The sequence below is a fragment of the Xenopus laevis genome, chromosome 6S (genome assembly GCF_017654675.1).
Source record: "Xenopus laevis strain J_2021 chromosome 6S, Xenopus_laevis_v10.1, whole genome shotgun sequence".
NCBI classification, from domain to species: Eukaryota; Metazoa; Chordata; class Amphibia; order Anura; family Pipidae; genus Xenopus; species Xenopus laevis.
This window is the reverse complement of record NC_054382.1, coordinates 12,840,668-12,861,349: the sequence shown is the minus strand read 5'-3', so window position 1 is coordinate 12,861,349 and position 20,682 is coordinate 12,840,668. Positions and strand designations below refer to the sequence as shown.

Genomic DNA, 20,682 nt, shown 5'->3' with positions numbered 1-20,682 from the left:
AAATCTGCCCCTTTGGGTTGGTGACTCTCAGAGAGAGCTGTTGGGCAGAAACCACTAAAACTTAAAAAAAGACCAAAACTAGCACTTTGGGAATTATGGAGTATGGGGGGCATGGATTATTATAACTTGGCTCTTGAGTTTAGTTCTGATCAGGGCACTATATCATATAAGTTCTGATTAGGGATGGGCGAATTTGACCCGTTTACTTTCGTCGGCGAAATGACGCTGACACCCATTAAAGTCTATGGGCGGCAAAGAAATGGTGTCGTGCATCGATTTTTTTTTTTTGATGCGCGTCTTTTTTTTTTGTCACACAACGCCATACAAGTCTATAAGCGTCATTTCCGCGGCAAAACAAGGCGAAAAAATTCGCCTATCCCTAGTTCTGTTTTATCCCATAATTCTTAAATATGGCGGGATAACTGGCGACTAGTGATGAGCAAAATATTTTGTAAGATTGTCCTGCGAAAAAAAAATGCCCAGGGACTCCAAAAATTGATGCGCATCAAAAAAAAATTGTTGCTAGACTTTAATGCATTTAGCAAATTTGTCACCATTTTGCAAATTATCAGCAAAGAAAAATGGGTCAGATTCGCCCATCACTACTGGTGACTTATAACTGACTTTAGTAAGTGTGACTTTGGCCAACAAATTAGACAATACAATGGGGCAACGGGGATGACAGAAAGGAGTGTTATCAATAAAGGGCTGAGTGCTGGTTAAATTAATCTTAATATAGTGAATAAAGTCCCCCCTCTTGTAAAATATAAGGATATTATAAGTTACCGAGGAGTTTCATGACCCTTCGGCCTCGTGTTTTTATTCAGGTCATGGAACTCCGAGGTAACTTCTAATATCCTCATATTTTGCAACAGGGGGTACTTTATTTATTATAATACACAAGTTTCAGTGAGTCATGTGACACAAATGACATCAGAACTCACCGTTTATAACGGATGACATCAGAACTCACCGTTTATAAGGATATAATTTACAGGATATTCATGGCTTTTGTGTATTATAACATGTATAATCCATTTGTCTTCTTCTACAGATACCTCTTCAGGTTCAGAAGATGAAGGCTCTGTACAAGGGGACTCCCAAGGTACTCCCACGTCAAGTCAGGGTAGTATAAACATGGAGCACTGGATCACCCAAGCGATCCACGGATCTACCACATCGACCACTTCTTCCTCCTCAACGCAAAGCGGAGGCAGCGGTGCCGCTCACAGATTAGCGGATGTCATGGCCCAGACACACATAGGTGGGTGCACCTACCTCCAGTACTTGGAATAAAATCCTGTGTCCTTGTGTTTGCTATTAACAGTCCCATAATGATTACAGGTATAGGATCCCTTATCCGGAAAGCCGATATCCAGAAAGCTCCGAATTACGGAATGGCTGTTTCCCATAGACTCTATTTTATCCAAATAATCCAAATTTTTAAAAATGATTTCCTTTTTCTCTGTAATAATAAAACAGTAACTTGTACTTGATCCCAACTAAGATATAATTAATCCTTATTGGAAGCAAAACCAGCCTATTGGGTTTATTTACTGTTTAAATGAATTTCTAGTAGACATAAGGCATGACGACCCAAATTACGGAAAGACCCGTTATCCAGAAAACCCCAGGTCCCGAGCATTCTGGATAACAGGTCCCATACCTGTATATTGAAACTAAGGTTGTGAAGATCATTAAAATTGAGTGGGTGCCTGGGAAAAAAATAAATAAATAAATAAAAATAAATTCCAGCAACAGGTCTTCTATTAGTGTTTAGGTGAGAATGATTCTACAATGCACTCCTCAATGGAACCAGGGGGGATGTTGGTGGCTGCCTCTCTCTCTCTCTCTCTCTGGGTTTATTAAGGGGCAAAATGATCAAAGGTCGATAATTGAAAAAAATTCGACATTCAAGATATTTTTGTGTACTTTGACTAGGGAATAGCCCAAATTCGATTCGAATTTGCAATAAATTCGAAAATTCGAATATCGAAATTTATCATGTACTGTTAAAAATTCGACTTCGACCATTCACCATATAAAACCTGTTAGGAGTCAATTGGTGGACTTTCAAAAATCTAATTTTTTTGGGGAAAAACTTCTAATCGAATTCGATCTAATGCGCTATTACTTCGATTTGTATGATTCGAATTCGGCCGAATACGGACCTATTCGTCCAAAAAAAACTTCGACTTAATTTCGGTTGGTCTTTTTGAATCAGAATCTGAAGTTTTTTCAATTCGAAATTCGACCTGTGATAAATATGCCCCTAAAATTGACTGGGTGCCTGGGAAAAAATAAAATAAATAAATGAATAAAATATATTCCAGCAACAGGTCTTCTATTAGGGGCAGATTTATCAAAGGTCGAGGTGAATTTTCGAATGAAAAAAATTGGAATTTCAAACTATTTTTTGTGTAGTACGACTAGGGAATAGTCCAAATTCGATTTGAATTTGAAAAAAATGTAAAAAACCAAATATCGAAATTTATCATGTATTGTCTCTTTAAAAATTCGACTTCGATCATTCGCCATCTAAAACCTGTCGAATTGCTGTTTCAGCCTATGGGGGACCTCCTAGAACCTATTTGGAGTCAATTGGTGGACTTTGAAAAATCAACGTTTTTTTGGGAAAGACGTTGAATCGAATTCGATCGAATTCGCTATTCCTTCTATTCGAATTCGGCCCAAATACGGACCTATTCGATCGAAAACGGACCTATTCAACCCAAAAAACCCTTTGACTTAATTTCGGTTGGTCTTTTTGAATTTCGAAGTTTTTTCAATTCGAAATTTGACCCTTGATAAATATGCCCCTATGTGTCTATTATTAACATTTAATAACAAATTAGTTGTTTATATGCCAACAATGTAATGGGAATGTTGACAGTAGATGGGGATGTCAATTCTGTTCCAAGGAAAAGGGAAGAAGTAAAAAGTAGCCTATGAGCCAAATACCAAACATGTCCTTTGGGTCATAACATTGAACATTTATTCGACTTATGTAAAATGAATACTTAACTCGGGGAGGCACATTTATCAAAGGTCGAATTTGGAATTCATGTGAGTTTTCTAAAACTCCTAAAAACTCCCCTAAACTCACATAAATCCGACCAATCGTAATTTATTATTAACATCGAATTTTTCAAACTCGGACGAATTGAAATGACCCAAAAATTCGAATGAAATTCAATCAAACTCGATTCTGAAAACTCGAATGTCAGGAAGGCTGCAAACATCTCCAAATTGATCCCTGGACGTCTTCCATTGACTTAAACAGCAATTCAGCAGGTTTTAGGTTGGAGAATAGTTGAATAGTAGGGAACAGTATAATAAATCTAAAAAATCAAATTCGAATTTTTTTCAAAAAAACGCAAATCTAATTTGGATAATTCCCTAGTTGAATTTGAGAGTTTTGACCAAAAAAAAAAAAATGTTAAAATTCGAATTAGAATTTTCAATTCGACCCTTCATAAATCTGCCCCTTAATGAAGCATTCTCGTTAATATTATGTTTGGCCAGTTGTTGAAGCAGAGTTTAGGTGCAGGTATGGGATTTGTTAAAATTGAGTTTTCCTCCTTGAACGTCCGGAAGACAATTCACATCTTGAAATGGTTCAACGGACCTCTGCCGTTGACTTGTACATGAACTCGGCAGATTTTAAGTGGCGAATATTCCAATTAGAACCGTTTCCAGGTTGGAGTTGAGATAAATCTCACATTCTAATTCAAATTTGAGTTGATGATTTTAATACAAATTTGAAAAAAAATTTGAAAATTTGAATTCAAATTTACCATTCGAACCTTAATAAATCTGCCCCAATGTTTGGGCTTCTGTACCAGCCCAAGGCAACCACAGCCCTTTAGCAGTAAAGATCTATGTCTCCAAAGATGCCCCAGTAGCTCCCCATCTTCTTTTCTGCTGATTCACTGCACATGCTCTGTGCTGCTGTCACTTACTGAGCTTAGGGAGCCACTCACAATATACAGTACACATAGAATAGAAATGTCACAATATAAGACTGATTAGTAATTAATACACATAATTACTACATGGCAGCACAGAAACCAGTGCAATTAGCATCAGAATTTAATAATCAGCAAACCTGTAGCATCAGCTTATATTACAGCCAGGGAAGCTCATTTTCTGCTGGATAATTAGTGACGAGCCCTAAGCTTAGCTTCTCAACAGCCAATCAGAGCCCACTGAGCATGTGAGTGTCACAGACACTTTCCAAGATGGTGACCCCCTGTGACAAGTTTGAAGTCCTGGATCATTGCTGCTATTGACAAGCTGAAACTTTAGCCTCGTGCAATAAGTTCACTATATAAAACATGGCATTTCTAGCTATAGATTATAATATATGTAGTTATCAGATAGCATGTGTGACCTCTGGGACAAAACGTTCTGCAACAAACATTGCTGGAATCTGAGCCATAAAGCATGACTGAACTGCTGCTTGGTGAGAGGGCAGAGGGAAACGTATTTTATTCATTGTTTGGGGCAATTCTGCTGGCTTTATGGGTTGTGAGTCGACCTGCAACCTACTGGGCTAATTTGTGTTGCTTTTCTTGCCCCCCTTTTGCTCTCAGAATTTCCATTGCGCCTGTGTGTGGGTGAGTGTTTTACTGAACTCATCAATGATCATTTTATGGCCCTTTTTACTACATTGTACTCTGTACTATATGGTGGATTTAAAAACAAAGCAAGATACAGAGCCCATTAATGTCAGCAGCAAGGCAAATGTATATGTAATGTCCTGTGGCTTGTAGCCCCAGCCTCCCTAGCCGGCACATCTGAACAGCCATGTTCTGCCCAACACTTGCCCCCCATATACCCATGGGCAAAGGGCACATTCTGATGCTCTTGCTAATGGCTGTGCCTGTTTGTATTATTGGTGTGGGTATAGGAAACAAACAGACCTTTTACTGTAGTAACAAGTCACGTAACAAGACATGCAGACAATGATGCATAAGGCTAAAGTGTTAGAGGCCCGTAGCACATTAACACCTGTGCTGATAACTTGCTTTATTAGAAATCTCACACGTGTGCTGAAATGAAACACCTCAATATGTATCGCACCACACTTTGTACGTTTGGAAGCGAGGGTTTTCTTGTGATAATCACCCTACATGTTCTATTAGAGTGTGCAGAATTGTATTTGCTATAAACTGAGCTGTTGCAGATGGAGCATTTCACTGGAGCTGCAGATAGACCTTAGTATCTCTAAACGTCATCATCAGTGCCACTAACTGCCTGCTTGTAGGCTTCATGGTCTGTGCCACTAACTAACTGCCTGTTTGTAGGTTTCATGGTCAGTGCCACTAACTAACAGCCTGTTTTTAGGCTTCATAGCCAGTGTCACTAAATAACTGCCTTCTTGTAGGCTTCATGGTCAGTGCCACTAACTAACCGCCTGTTTGTAGGTTTCATGGTTAGTGCCACTAATTAACTGCCTGTTTTTATGATTCATAGCCAGTGTCACTAAATAACTACCTTCTTGTAGGCTTCATGGTCAGTGCCACTAACTAACTGCCTGTTTGAAGACTTTATGGCCAGTGTCCCTAAATGCCTGCCTTCTCATAGGCTTCATAGTCAGTGCCACTAACTGCCTGCTTGTAGGCTTCATGGTCAGTGCCAATAACTAAATGCCTTCTTGTAGGCTTTATGGTCAGTGCCACTAACTAAATGCCTGCTTGTAGGCTTCATGGTCAGTGCCACTAACTGCCTGTCTTTAGGCTTCATAGCCAGTGTCACTAAATGACTGCCTTCTTGTAGGCTTCATGTTCAGTGCCACTAACTAACTGCCTGTTTATAGGCTTCATAACTATTGTCACTAAATGACTGCCTTCTTGTAGGATTCATGATCAGTGCCACTAACTAACTGCCTGTTTGCAGGCTTCATGGTCGGTGCACTCAGCAGGATGTCTGTCAGTTGCCACTAAGGGCAGATTTACTAACTTTCAGGATTCATTCTTGACCTTTTTACTCAGAGAAAATGAAATCTTGCAATGTAATATTATTTGCAGTTTTATTTATACTGTGGGGAAAAAGGATTAAATGAATTTCCCTTAAAATTGAAAAATATTTAGCCATGTTTCAAATTATTGAAGAATTGTTCACAGAAATTCCTACAATTTAGCCGTAGATTTTAGGAGTTTTTGGTATCTCATACCATTTAGTGAATGATGGAAAAAGACATTTCGAAAATAAAAAGTGAAAAACTAAGTTTACAGACTTTTCTTGTTTCCTGATAGAAAGTAGGGCAAGACGCCATTTTTATTCAGATTCCAGCAGAAGAAAACAGTCAGAGAATCTGCAAGGGCAACGGCACATAGAGCAGTTTTGGGCACATTTGCCCTCCTTACTAAAGTCTTCCTGAGGCTCCATAGCAAAGCCATCATTATGCAGCGTGAATGATACTATGCCAGGTCTCTCTCAGTATTATGACTTACTGTTGCTTTTATTCTCTGAAGGAAATAGGAGGAAACGCGGAGACTGTCACAGTATGTATACCAGGATATATAAAAATACAGCTATGGGATCGGTTATCCAGAAAGCTCGAATTACGGAAAGGCTGTCTCCCATAGATTACATTATAATCAAATAATTCACATTTTAAAAAATGATTTCCTTTTTCTCTGTAATAATAAATCAGTAGCTTGTACTTGATCCCAACGAAGATATAATTAATCCTTATTGGAAGCAAAACCACCTATTGGGTTTATTTAATGTTTACATGATTTTCTAGTAGACTTAAAGGATGAAGATCCAAACTACAGAAAAGATCCATTATCCAGAAAACCCCAGTTCCCAAGCATTCTGAATAACATGTCCCTTCTCTGTATATATATATATATATATATATATATATATATATATATATATATATATATATATATATATATATATATTATTATTTTCTGTTATTTCCTTTGCACATTATGCTTCTGAATGAGACATGTAGGGAAAAGCTTCTGTGCTTGGTCGACCCCAGTAAGTGGATATCTAGATGAAATATGAATTTAGCTCTAGAGAATCACTGGAGATGGGATGCAGAGATGCTTTATCAGGAAAGTTATCAGGAGCTGCAGAGCTTGTGCCACTGGCTGTGTTACTAATTTAGCTAAAGTCAATTTTCGGGGTGGGGGGGGGGGCTTGTTTCTCTGTTATGGAAAGTCTTCTTGCTCCCAGTAACACTAGAATATCAGTACTATTAACTACATAAACAGCCCCTCGAATAAAAAAAGTGTGATATTTTTCCCATTAAAGGCGTAGTTTACCTTTAACTATTAGTAGAGCGTGGTATTCTGAGATAATTTGCATTTGATTTTTATTTTCTATTATTTGTGTTTTTCAGGTTAGGAGTTATTTAGCTCCTTATTTTGGAGCTCTCCAGTTTGCAATTTCAGTAATCTGGTTGCTAGGCTTCAAATTACCCTAGCAACCATGCATTGCTTTGAATAAGAATAGGAGAGGCCTGAATAGAAAGATGAGTAGTAAAAAAAAGTAGCAGTAACAATACATTTGTAGCCTTACAGAGCGGGTGTTTGTTGGATGGGGTCAGTGAAAGCTGGAACGATTCAGAAGAAGAAGGAAAGTCATTCAAAAATGATGGACCAATTGAAAAGGTGCTTAGAATTAGCCATTCTATAACATACTAAAAGTTAACTTAAAGGTGAATCATCAAAGGAAGCAAGGTCACAATTATTAATGCACATTTACTTAGGGTTGAAGTAAAATCCTTCGACTTCGAATATCGAAGTCAAAGGATTTTCCACATTTAGTACGATCGAACGATAAAAGGATTTTAATCCATCGATCGAACGATTTTCCTTCGACCACAAATTGGCTAGAAAGCCTATGGGGACCTTCCCCATAGGCTAACATTGATGCTCAGTAGGTTTTAGGTGGAGAAGTAGGTGGTTAAAGAGACAGTACTTCGACTATCGAATAGTCGAACGATTTTTAGTTCGATTCAAAGTCGTAGTCGAAGGTCGAAGTTTCCAAAAAAATACTTTGCAATTCGAAGTTTTTTTTATTCTAATCCTACACTCGAGCTAAGTAAATGTGCCCCCAAGTGTAGGAGGAGGTTCAGGGGCACTGAGGGAGTGGATCCAAACTAGAATCCACGATTTACCGTTATTTATCGTTAAAAAAAAAATCGTAACATTGAACAATAATGTCCATAATGTAAATGTGATCAAACTACGCACCGATATCAATTTGATTCGATTTGATTTTGATTATTTTATTTCTGTACTTTTCATTTGCTTTTTTTTTTATGTATCTTTATGATTTTATTCATTTGTTGTTCTATGCTTATAACTTTCACAAATAAGTTATTAAAAAAAACGGATAGACAAAAAACACGACTTTTTCAGATTGTCACGCAAAAAAAATCAGAATTTTTCTGACTTGACGGCCGAAAAGTCCGAAATGTTCATGAAATCATCAGAAAAGCCAAAAATATTTGGATTATCGTACAAAACCCAGCGCAGACTATAAAAAGCACGGACTATAAAAAGTGTGATATTTTTCCCATTAAAGACGTAGTTTACCTTTAACTATTTGTATCTTCAACTATTATGCAAATTAGAACTCTGCCATTGACTAAAGGACCTTCACAGGTTGAAGATGGAGTATTTTCTGATTCTGACTTTTTGTAGCCTCGGGGTATAATAAATCTCGAAAAATTTGCATTTTTTCCTCTAAAAATTCGGATTTTATAGTAAAAAAAATTCGAATTTTATGAGTTTTTGCCACTCAGTCTTTAATAAATAACCTCACAAACATTTCTTTTCAAAGAGACTCACCACGTAAAAAAGGAGGCTCAGGTGCTCTGCCCCAAGCCTTCAGCATAAGGGAGCGGACATCACCGTATTGTTTGTAGGGTAGGCACTCAAAGAGCAATCCTCCAGGCAGTAGTAATAAGAAAGGTCTTTATTGAAGAACAAGTGTGGATTACAGCCTTACGCGTTTCGTGTTCTCACTACAATTACTCATAGGACAATGATTAAGTATTGTGATAACACGAAACGCGTAAGGCTGTAATCCACACTTGTTCTTCAATAAAGACCTTTCTTATTACTACTGCCTGGAGGATTGCTCTTTGAGTGCCTACACTACAAACAATATGGTGATGTCCGCTTTAATAAATAACCCCCTTAATCATAGGCTAAATGGGCACTCTGGCTTAATAAGCAGTCACCAATAACACCCTGCCAGCTCGTCTGATAGCAGAAGTCTTTGCTTTAAGCTCACACCTAGGGCTCCGCTTGGGATTCCGATATAAAGAGAAGAGAGAGAGAATAAGTGAAGGCTAAATGCAACTGTTATAATGTTTCATATTTGACAAATAATTTATGATATATTTGTAGTTTGAGTATTTTGGGTATTTTGTTACTTTCTCACAGTCGGATGGTTACTTCTGGGCTGATTCAGACTACGGTAAAGAGGGAAAATGACAAAACCCTTGGAGTTGATCCTGCCTTTTTTTTTAAAGGAGAAGGAAAGCTACGGAGGAATTTTATTGCCAATAGATTAGCTGCAATAGTGCAAGCTAGAATGCTATATTTATTCTGTAGAATGTTTTACCAAAAAAAAAGTAAAAAAGCTCTAGAAGCTCTCTGTTTGTTTAGGATAGCAGCTGCCATATTAGCTTGGTGTGACATCACTTCCTGCCCGAGTCTCTCCCTGCTCACTCATAGCTCTGGGCTCAGATTACAGCAGAGAAGGGAGGGGGGAGAGGAGCAAACTGAGCATGCTCAAGCCCTGGGCAAGGAGGTTTAAGCTGAAGGCAGGAAGTCTGATACAGAAGCCCATGTGTACACAATAGAAGGAAAGAGATGATCCCACTTGCATCCTGAAACCCTTGTTTATTGTAAGACCCCTGTTTGTTATAAATGAAAGTAAAGCAATGTGTTAATTGCCGGCGCTATACAAATCATAATGATGAAAGCGATTCTAAAATTGAAATAAATAAGTCTACCTGTGCAGAATAACTCAAGTGTGTGTTACTTATCATTTAGAGAAAAATAAAGTGAGCATAAAGCACAACACACCATAATAACACTGACATCTACTGAATTTAAATAAATTATAAGATATTGAAATAAATTATAAGCTAGTACAGGGCTAGTAAGGAAATAATGGGCAGCTAGGGGCCCGCCAACCAACGGTTGTCAGGGTGATGCTGGCAGTTGTAGTTGAATAATATCTGGCGTTGTGCCAGTTGCCCGTGCCTGCTTAAATGTATACGATGCATGAAATGGCAAATATAACCCTACAGAGTTTCCTGCATTCCCTCCATTCATGATGCTAACTCCGTATACAGATGGAGCGGACTTTTTTTTTTTTTGGGGGATGCATGTGGAGCACGTGCCAGATGCATCAGGTTAAACGCCCATCTGTATGTATTCAATGCCCATTTGCAATGGCTTGATGTAACCTTTTCCATTGCTCTAATCCCCATTGCAGCACTGAAACGAAACCTGCATACGGCAGTGATTGCTAACTTCTGGCACCCGGCTGTTGGAGGATGCTGGGAGCTGTAGTTTAGCAACAGCTAGGTTAATTCTCAGTGGCATACAATTTGCTTCTTTTTTTTTTTTTTGCAGCTGTTTTCATGAGCTCACTTATCTCTATGAGCGATGCCTATGTTGGTATAAGTTCCTGGGCTTCAGAGTGACCCGAGCCTATATCGTTACTAACGCCTATTTTTCTGTTGTTCTCTAGAAAACCATTCGGCGCCTCCAGACGTTACCACGTACACCTCCGAGCACTCGATACAAGTGGAGAGGCCACAGGGGTCCACGTCGCGGGCAGCTCCCAAATACGGCAATGCTGAGCTTATGGAGACCGGAGACGGTAGGTAGAAGGGTCACATTTTGCTTTTGTAGTAAGAGTAAATCTGCTGATGGGCAGAAATGATTGGTTTTGTTTATCTGGGACCTCTATATCTGTGCAACATTTTCTGGCGAAACACTTAGGGGCACTTCTACTTAATTAACCCTTCGATATTCAACCGTCTAAAATCCTTCGACTTCGAATATCAAAGTCGAAGGATTTACCTCATTTCCTTCGTTCATACGATCGAAGGAGAAATCATTCGATCGAACCATTCGAAGGATTTTAATCCATCGAGCGAACAATTTCCCTTCGATCAAAAAAAGCTAGGAAAGCCTATGGGGACCTTCCCCATAGGTTAACATTGGTGCGCGGTAGGTTTTAGGTGGCGAAGTAGGTGGTCTAAGTTTTTTTTAAAGAGACAGTACTTCGACTATGGAATGGTCGAATAGTCGAACGTTTTTTAGTTCGAATCGTTCGATTCGAAGTCGAAGGTCGAAGTAGCCAATTTGATGGTCGAAAGTAGCCAAAAGAATTCGAAATATTTTTTATTCTATTCCTTCACTCGAGCTAAGTAAATGTGCCCCCTAGATGGCCAAATTTTTTTTTATCTGAGATTACTTTAATATTACCAGGCGCGCGTTTGGGTGTTTCAGAGGAGCGGCGCCTACTTATATCAGTGCCCTGGACAAATCTGTAGAATGGCAGCTGTTGACTTCTGTTCCTTTTTATGCTCTATTTGTGCTTGTTTTTTTCCTTTATATTTGGCTTCCCTTTGTACAGCAACAAGAAGCCAAAGAGGAAGACCCACCCCTTCTCACTCCCTACTACACCAAAGTGTGAAAGGAAGTGGTCACAGCACCTCTTGGCCAATAATAAAACTATGCAAATGACAACTAGCTACCTGGACATCTGCCCAGCAACTAGGGAGATCAGGATGTGTATGGATTTAAAACCATAGGGGGAACATTAACCCTATGGGACCCTACATCAGCATGCCCCACTTTGTCCTTTTGACTGTTGCCCATGACCGACCAGCCCATCTCTGATGTCCTCATAGGGAACGTCTGTGATGGGCTGGTCGAACGTGAGTATATAAAAGTTTCAGATGAAGAGGACTATTCCTACGAGTAGCCACATTCCATAAATGGCTGAAGCTGCTTTGATGGCAAAGATACGCCAATTGCTTATTAATCATTACGTATTTCTCTACTGTTGATCCTGTTGTTTTATTCTCCTCCCCCTCGCATCCACAATAATCTAACATTTTAAAGTGTTGATATTTGTTTTTGTATCTTTTAAATATTTTTTTCCATTGTTAGCATTCTTGTCACCTTTTCCTTGTATTTCTGAACCCTACAAATGAGCGTTCAATCATCTCCGACTGCCAGGGTCAATTTCTGTCAGCTGAGTTTTAATCATGTGATGGGATTAAACTGAGAAGCCAGTGACTGGTTCCACTAGACATATAAAAATATAGATCATCGTCCTTAATGATATTTCCCATGAATTAGATCTAACGATGCTTTTTAATGTGTTTGTGCCACATTATGATTCAGGGACTGAATCCTCCATAAACTGCCACATATTTACAACTCCACAAAATTCTTTATCTAAGAAATATCAAATCAATATATATTATCTCTATATAGCATGCACACTATATGAGCTGGTAATATATCTTCAGTTTACCAATAATGTCATGCCGTCTATAGATTTAATAGTTGCTCATAAATCATTGGAACGAAAATGTAGTAACCAATAGCTGGAAAATCATACGGGTACTTCCCCTTCGCAAAACCTATTGCTGTCAGACAGTACAACACAAATAATCACTTTATCCTGAAGATAAAATAATGTCAATTTGCTCAAAGCGCTCCTCTGGCTACAGACAGCTGAAAATTGATTTATCGGGAAAAGGAACATATTAGTGAGAGGAGTAATGGTATGTAACTTTTCTCCAACCTAATCAGAGCGACATCATAAGACTTTTTCCTTTTCCTCTTTCCTTTTCTCACTAAATAAATTTTCAGCAGGCTGTAGCTGTTGGCCAACATGAACAGCAGGTGGCGCTGTTGATTCCATCCATTATGCATAACTTTCAAGCTAGAAAAAAATAATTGATGGCGATTGCAAAAGTTCTCAGAAGGACACTCTGAGCAATGTTCCATTTTTTACATTTGTTTGTGGGTTACCAGTAAGTTGGGGAGCGGCGATGGTATCAAACTGTAGCAGTGCTTCTCCGGAAACATTTCCCTGTGGCTGCTCATTCGGTTGCAGCTTTCTTGTGGTGATTGCAGCCAGTTTCTAGTGGCATCATGGAGAATATGACAAATAAAGAGCATTTACTGGACAATTATAATTTCAATGACAATTTTCCCACTTCACTGTTATCTTCCAATTTGGCCCCATCTCTCCCCCGGGCCATCATGTTGCTCCTGTAGCTGGTCCCCCACAACCCCTTCCCCCACTTCCTTCCCTGTTCCCCCGACTTCTCCCCATTGCTTGTAGTTATGCCACTGGACACATTTTTATAAAATATTGAGTCAAATTCGCGTCAACTCGAATGTCAATTTAAAGGAGAAGGAAAGCTACAGAAGCAGTTTATTGCCAATATAGTTTACAATTTATTGCCACAATAGTGCAAGCTATAACACTATATTTATTCTGCAGAATGCTTTACTATACCCGAGTAAACAGCTCTAGAAGCTCTCTCTGTTTGTTTAGGATAGCAGCTGCCAGCTTGGTGTGACATCACTTCCTGCCTGAGTCTCTCCCTGATCACTCATAGCTCTGGGCTCCGATTACAGCAGGGATGGGAGGAGGGAGAGGGGCAGAGAAGCAAACTGAGCATGCTCAAGCCCTAGCCCTGGAGGTTTAAGCTGAAAACAGGAAGTCTGATACACAATAGAAGGAAAGAAATGCAGTGTTTGTTTTGACAGAGGACTCAGAGCAGCATTACTTTGAGGGTTTACTGGTGTATTTATATAGACCTTTCTGATAAAGCTTACTTAATTTTAGCCTTTCCTTCTCCTTTAAATGTGAGCTTTATCACACCTCGACCATGTAAACCATTCTAATCCGAATATTCGCCACCTAAAACCTTCCGAATTCATTTACAAGTCAATGGCAGAGGTCCGTTGACCCATTTGAAGATGTTATTAGCCTTCCTGACATTCATGTTTTTTTCAGAGAAAAACTTGAATCAGGTTTCATTCAAATTCAAATGGAATTCGATTCTAGTTTTCGGGTCAGTAACATTCGTTCGAAATTTTAGACATTCGAGTTTTTTCTTAATTAAGATAACATTCTAGTTTTGATTACATTCGAATTTATTAAACAAACAAAATCACATAAATTCAAAATTTGACCTTTGATTAATCTGACCCTAAATGTAGCAAAGGCTGGCCTTTTGTTCTAGAAAAAAATAGAGCTATCCGGGGGTTTCCCTTTAAGTGGGAAATTGAAGCCAGCAGAAACTTTTCTTCCAGTGTATTCTTCTGGAGCTAATGTTGGTTATTCTGAGAACAACTGATTGAAATGTGTGCAGCTAATTACTAGCTACTACATTGCTAATTGGCTATTTCAAAAAAACAAATTAAGCTTCATATTTTCTGCTCGCTGCATCTGCAGCCGTACTGTATCCCTAAATGCCCAGCAAAATGGCACACGATGTTCCATAACTTGTTTTTGTGCTTTCGCTGCTCTCGGAAACCAAATAAAAGGGCACAAAGGGATAATGCGCCATTTAAATAGGCTTAATGGGCTTGTTAAAGGGGATATAAACCTCAAAATAAAATTGACCCTAATGGAAAGAAAATGTAATTCTAAGCCATTTTCTGATCTACATTCGTTGTCCATTTTCAATGGTTTTAAAAGTATTTTGAAATTGATAACCAAAGCCGAGTTTGTGTTGCACTCCCCTGCGTTGCGCTTTTTCCCGTTCAGCCGCAGGGGAGCGCAGGAGTAGACGCAGGTTGGGATGCAGCATGTTGCATTTTACCTGTGTTCGGCGCATACATGCGTCTGTGTGAGTACAGCCCCATCGAGAATAATTCAGTGCATCTACTCTTGCGTTCCCCTGCGGCTGAACGGAAAAAATTGCAACGCAGGGGAGCGCACAAACAAACACCCGTGTGTAAGAGCCCTTAGTCTACTAGAAAATAATGTAAACATTAAATAAACCCAATAGGCTGGTTTTGCTTCCAATAAGGATTAATTATATCTTAGTTGGGATCAAGTACAAGCTACTGTTTTATTATTACAGAGAAAAATTTTAATTTGGATAAAATGGAGTCTATGGGAGACGGCATTTCTGTAATTCTGTGCTTTCTGGATAATTGGTTTCCCGATCCCATACCTGTAATGCAAAGTATAAATAATACATTGGTAGCCTTACAGAGTATTTGTTTTCAGATGGGGTCAGTGACCCCTATTTGAAAGCTGAAAAAAGTTAGAAGGCGGCAAATAATTCAAAAGCTATTAAAAAAAATGGAGACCATTCAGCTTTTTATTCAGCAGCTCTCCTATTTGCAGTTTCAACAATCTGGTTTCTAGGGTCCAAATTACCTTAGCAACTTTAATCTAAATTGGAATATTAATAGTAGAGGTCTCCTATTCATAAAATAGAAAGATGAGTAATAATAACAAAGTTGTAGCCTTATAGAATGTTTGTTTTTGTGACTCCCATTTGAAAGTTGGGAAAAAGTCCGAACAGAAAGGCAGATAATTCAAAAACTGTTAAAAAACAAAAATACTATACCAGAATGTGCAGTTAATTTATATTGGAAAGCTGCTTAGAATTCTTTCACTTAGGAAAACTTTATTTTTGGGTTTATGTCCTATTAAATGACTCACAAATATCGAGCTTATGCTGACAATACGACTATGATCTGCGATGCTCCAATTTCAGTTCACATTAAGCTAAGCACACAGTTTATCGGAACATTTTTTATTTTGAATGCTTGCATGTAGGAATAATGTCTATAGAAATAAGATTAATTTTGGCCACTAGACATACTTTCAATTTCTATAGTTAGGTATAGGCAAGATATATATATATTACACCCCAAGCATGGGTAACATTTTAAATATCTAGGAATAAAGGGAAAGTTAAACTTATTTTTCCTTATTTTAGGGGGCAGATTTATCAAAGGTCAAAGTGCAAATTTGTTAGAATTTCAAGCTAATTTTTGTGTAATTCCAATATCGAAATTTATCGTGTACTGTCTCTTTAAAACTTTGACTACGACCATTTGTCATCTAAAAGCTGTCGAATTGCTGTTTTAGCCTATGAAGGACCTCCTAGAACCCTATTTGGAGTCAATTGGTGGACTTTTAAAAATCAAAGTTTTTAGGGCTCTTACTTACGAGCGGTTGTAGCTGCGCTCCCCTGCGTTCCGTTTTTCTGCGTTCAGCCACAGGGGAGAGCAGGAATAGGCGCATTACATTTTTTCCAATGGGGCTGTACTCACACAGGCGCGTGTAGGCACCAAACGCAGGTTGAGACACAACATGCCGCATTTTTCCTGCGTTCGGCACCTACACGCGCCTGTATGAGTACAGCCCCCTTCGAAAAAAATGTAATGCGTCTATTCCTGCGCTCCCCTGCGGCTGAACGCAGAAAAACGGAACGCAGGGGAGCGCAGCTACAACCGCTCGTGAGTAAGAGCCCTTGTTGGGGAAAAGCTTTGATTCATACGATTCGAATTCGGACGCATTTGAACGAACACGGACTATTCACTTAGATTTTTTTTTTTTAATAAATTTTGGTTGCTTGTATTTCGAAGTTTTTTAAATTCGAAATTCCACCCTTGGTAAATCTGCCCCTATGTGTCTAAGATAGTATTATTTTTATGGAATTTAGGAAGTGCTATTTTCTTTACCAGGTACTTCACCATTATGTCTCTCTCTCTTTTCAGGCGTCCCTGTTAGCAGCAGAGTCTCGGCAAAGATACAGCAACTTGTCAATACCTTAAAAAGGCCCAAAAGGCCACCGTTAAGAGAGTTCTTTGTGGACGACTTTGAGGAGTTATTAGAAGGTGAGGTGACTTTCAATACAGGTATGGGACCTGTTATGCAGAATACGCAGACCTAAGGGTTTCCGGATAAGTGATCTTTCTTTAATTTGGATCGCCATACTTTAAGTCTACTAAAGAATCATTAAAGCATTAATTAAACCTGTTTCCCCCCAATAAGGATTAATTACATTTTAGTTTGGATCCAGATCAAGGTACTGTTTTATTATTACTGAGAAAAAAACAGAATCGTTTTTTAAAAATTAGAATTATTTGTTTATAATGGAGACTATGGGAGACGGCCTTCCTCTAATTTGGAGCTTTCTGGACAATAGGTTTCCAGATAACGGATCCCATACCTGTACAAGAATCAGAAACTGAAGCATTACTAATATCTTTACAATATGGCAGCTCCTGTTTCCCCTGTTTGCCTCTGCACTTTCCCTGTAAGGGGTGGGGGGAGAAAGTTCTCTATTTATAGTTTTTAATGGTGGTTTTAAAATGCATTTGCCACAATAAAAAGCAGGTTGGGTTGTATTAATGGAGCTGTTTGTTCTTCGCAATGGTGATTTCTGCAGTGCCGGCTTTTTATAATGGGCCTATTTAAATGCATGTGACCCGAGCGCAATTTTCTTGTTGCTTCTTTACATTTCCCTGAGCCGAGCAGCTTACCATAACTGCATTATAGGCCCTTCTGCCTTTATTTTGCCTTTCCTGGAATAATAAAGGCTGATTATTTACCTTTCAAGGACTGGAGGTAATATTTCCAGGTGATTTGCAAATGTTCAGCCATTGTGCCGTGCTGTTTAAGCAAACAGTGCTGCATTATGTTTCCAGGGAACAGATTGACTTCTGAATGGATTATCCTATGGCTCTTGTATAAAGGTTTATAAATATTCTCTTTGTTCCCCACCAGCACCTTGTGGCACAGAAATTGATCAGAGACCTCTAGATGATAATAATGCAACAGATAAATAAACATTACTCTATTATCTAGTGTGTGTATATCAAATATCAAAAGTCATGAATATCTTGTAAATTATATCCTTATAAACGGTGAGTTCTGATGTCATTTGTGCCACACGATTCCCTAAAACTTGTGTATTATAATAAATAAAGTACCCCCTGTTGCAAAATATAAGTATATTAGAAGTTACCTCGGAGTTCCATAACCTGCATAAAAATACTCAGCCTTTGGCCTCATGTTTTTATATGGTCATGAAACTCCTCTGTAACTTCTAATTTCCTTATAATTTACAAAAGAGGGTGCTTTATTCACAATATACACTTCATAGACCTACCGCACACCATTCACAAAAAAAGGACCCAGGTGCCACCTCAATATACTGTGTTATATATAGTCCAAAAAATGGGTGCACACTGTAAAAATTCATAAATTTATTAGATAAAAACATTAAAACATGCCAACGTTTCGGTCTCCTTCTAAGACTATTATCAAGATATATATATATATATATATAACAAACAAATGCTTCACCGGCACTCACCCTCAATCTATCAAGTCCCGGGTGCTCCTCAGAGGAGAACAAATAGATGCAATTAGGAGCACTCACGGTTGTAGTGAAAAAGGTATATCTTTTATTGGAGTGTTACAAACTACCCCACATCAACGCGTTTCGGTTCACTCAGAATCCTGACGACGGTTCTGAGTGAACCGAAACGCGTTGATGTGGGGTAGTTTGTAACACTCCAATAAAAGATATACCTTTTTCACTACAACCGTGAGTGCTCCTAATTGCATCTATATATATATATATATATATATACACACACACATACATAAACACTTACCTATACACAACCATATACAGGTATAGGATCCATTATCCGGAAACCCATTTTTCAAAAAGATCCGAATTACGGAAAGGACATCTTCCATAAACTCCATTATAATCAAATAATCCAAATTTTTAAAAACAATTTCCACTTTCTCTGTAATAATAAAACAGTAGCTTGTATTTGATCCCAACTAAAATATAATTAATGCTTATTGGAAGCAAAACCAGCCTATTGGGTTTGTTTAATGTTTACATGATTTTCTACAGAAATATCCGTTATCCGGAAAAGTCAAAAGCAGTCTGGATAACAGGTCCCATTTAGAATCATAATAGAATAGTGCATTCATAGAATCAGCCACCACAACATCACCCGGCCGAAAATTGCCAAACCCCTCTGTCCTCACCATGAAGAACCTCCTATACTGCTTCAAATGAAAGTTCTCTTCTCCAATCTAAAAGGAGAATCCATGAAAGCAAATAAATATTCTTCCCAAACCTCATTTTAAGTGACCTTGAAGCTGGGCTTTCAGTAGTATCCCAGAGAATAAATTTGCCCTTTAAAATCACCTTAAATGTGTGTCAGGCTGCAGCTGGTGCCATAGTTCCCGTTTGGGGGCCCAGATATAACATAAAACATAGTGACTGGCACCAACATTTCCACTAATAATATTCTTGATACAAATGTGTTGTTGCTGTATCAAAAATACAGTTATGGTCCTTGCTAGTGATGAGCGAGTCAGAAAGAACTGAACCCGCACCCACAAAACCTTAACCTACATGGAACCTTACCCCCAATATTGCCATTGTAGGCTCCACACCCAACCTGTACCCCGCCTTCTCCCTCTGTCCGCTACCTCTGTGTGCCTCCAAGATAAAGAAGCCTAACCCTAACACGCAACAGTTGCCCAAATTTCAACCAAAACCCAGTCCAACTGGCAGTAAATCCGTGGGTCTCCATGGGGTTTGGGTCAACCACATATCACTAGTTCCTGTACAGTATAAAAACTCTTTATTTGGTATCAGTGTTATTTTAACACATATTCACATGCAGCATTTATTTCAGTAGCAACACTCGCCCACTCACTTTATGACGCCTATAATTTTGTGCTTTTACACTGTTTTTGGTTGAAGCCCAACAAATGGGTTCCTCTTAGCAAAAAAATAAAAAATGGTAGATCCAGCAATAGTCCCAGAAGTTTCAATGACAGCAAATATGTTTTACCCCTTCAATATGCATTATCCCCAATGTTCCTTAGCCTGGCTTAAAGGAGAACTATCACTAAGAATGAATATGGCTAAAAATGCCGTAATTAATATACTTAATCTATTCCACCAGCCTAAAGTTTCAGCTTGTCAATGGCAGCAATGATCCAGGACTTCAAACTTGTCACAGGGGGTCACCATCTTGGAAAGTGTCTGTGACACTCACATGCTCAGTGGGCTCTGATTGGCTGTTGAGAAGCTAAGCTTAGGGCTCGTCACTAATTATCCAGGAGAAAATGAGCTTCCCCTGTAATATAAGCTGATGCTACAGGTTTGCTGATTATTAAATTCTGATGCTAATTGCACTGGTTTCTGTGCTGCCATGTAGTAATTATCTGTATTAATTACTAATCAGCCTTATATTGTGACATTTCTATTCTATGTGTACTGTATATTGTGAGTGGGTCCCTAAGCTCAGTAAGTGACAGCAGCACAGAGCATGTGCAGTGAATCAGCAGAAAAGAAGATGGGGAGCTACTGGGGCATCTTTGGAGACACAGATCTTTACTGCTAAAGGGCTGTGGTTGCCTTGGGCTGGTATAGTAGCCCAAAATATAATGTACAACATTTATAGCTACTTATTTAGTTAAGCTTTAGTTCTCCTTTAAAGGCCAACCTCACTATCACTATATGTATAGCTCTGATGAGGTTTTAAAGCCCACTATCTATCTATCTATCTATCTATCATGTCTCTGTATGAGGAATAGACACAGACATATCTCATTGTAAATCCAGGTTTTATAATTATTGAT

The 20,682-nt window shown here is 38.6% G+C and overlaps 1 protein-coding gene across 9 annotated transcripts in view; it reads left to right on the top strand.

The window, feature by feature from the left end:
• The window catches only part of LOC108719832 (disco-interacting protein 2 homolog C-like), a 265,083-nt gene that overhangs the window by 139,139 nt on the left and 105,262 nt on the right, over nt 1–20,682 (top strand). For 5 of the 9 annotated variants that reach the window (XM_041567363.1, XM_041567370.1, XM_041567364.1 and 2 more), the window contains 5 exons: nt 1,055–1,264; nt 4,596–4,619; nt 6,480–6,509; nt 10,741–10,872; nt 16,773–16,892. In XM_041567363.1, coding sequence (XP_041423297.1) covers nt 1,055–1,264; nt 4,596–4,619; nt 6,480–6,509; nt 10,741–10,872; nt 16,773–16,892 — 516 coding nt within the window. The remainder of the gene's footprint in view (nt 1–1,054; nt 1,265–4,595; nt 4,620–6,479; nt 6,510–10,740; nt 10,873–16,772; nt 16,893–20,682) is intronic. The other 4 variants (XM_041567368.1, XM_041567369.1, XM_041567371.1 and 1 more) reach the window with 2 other exon arrangements.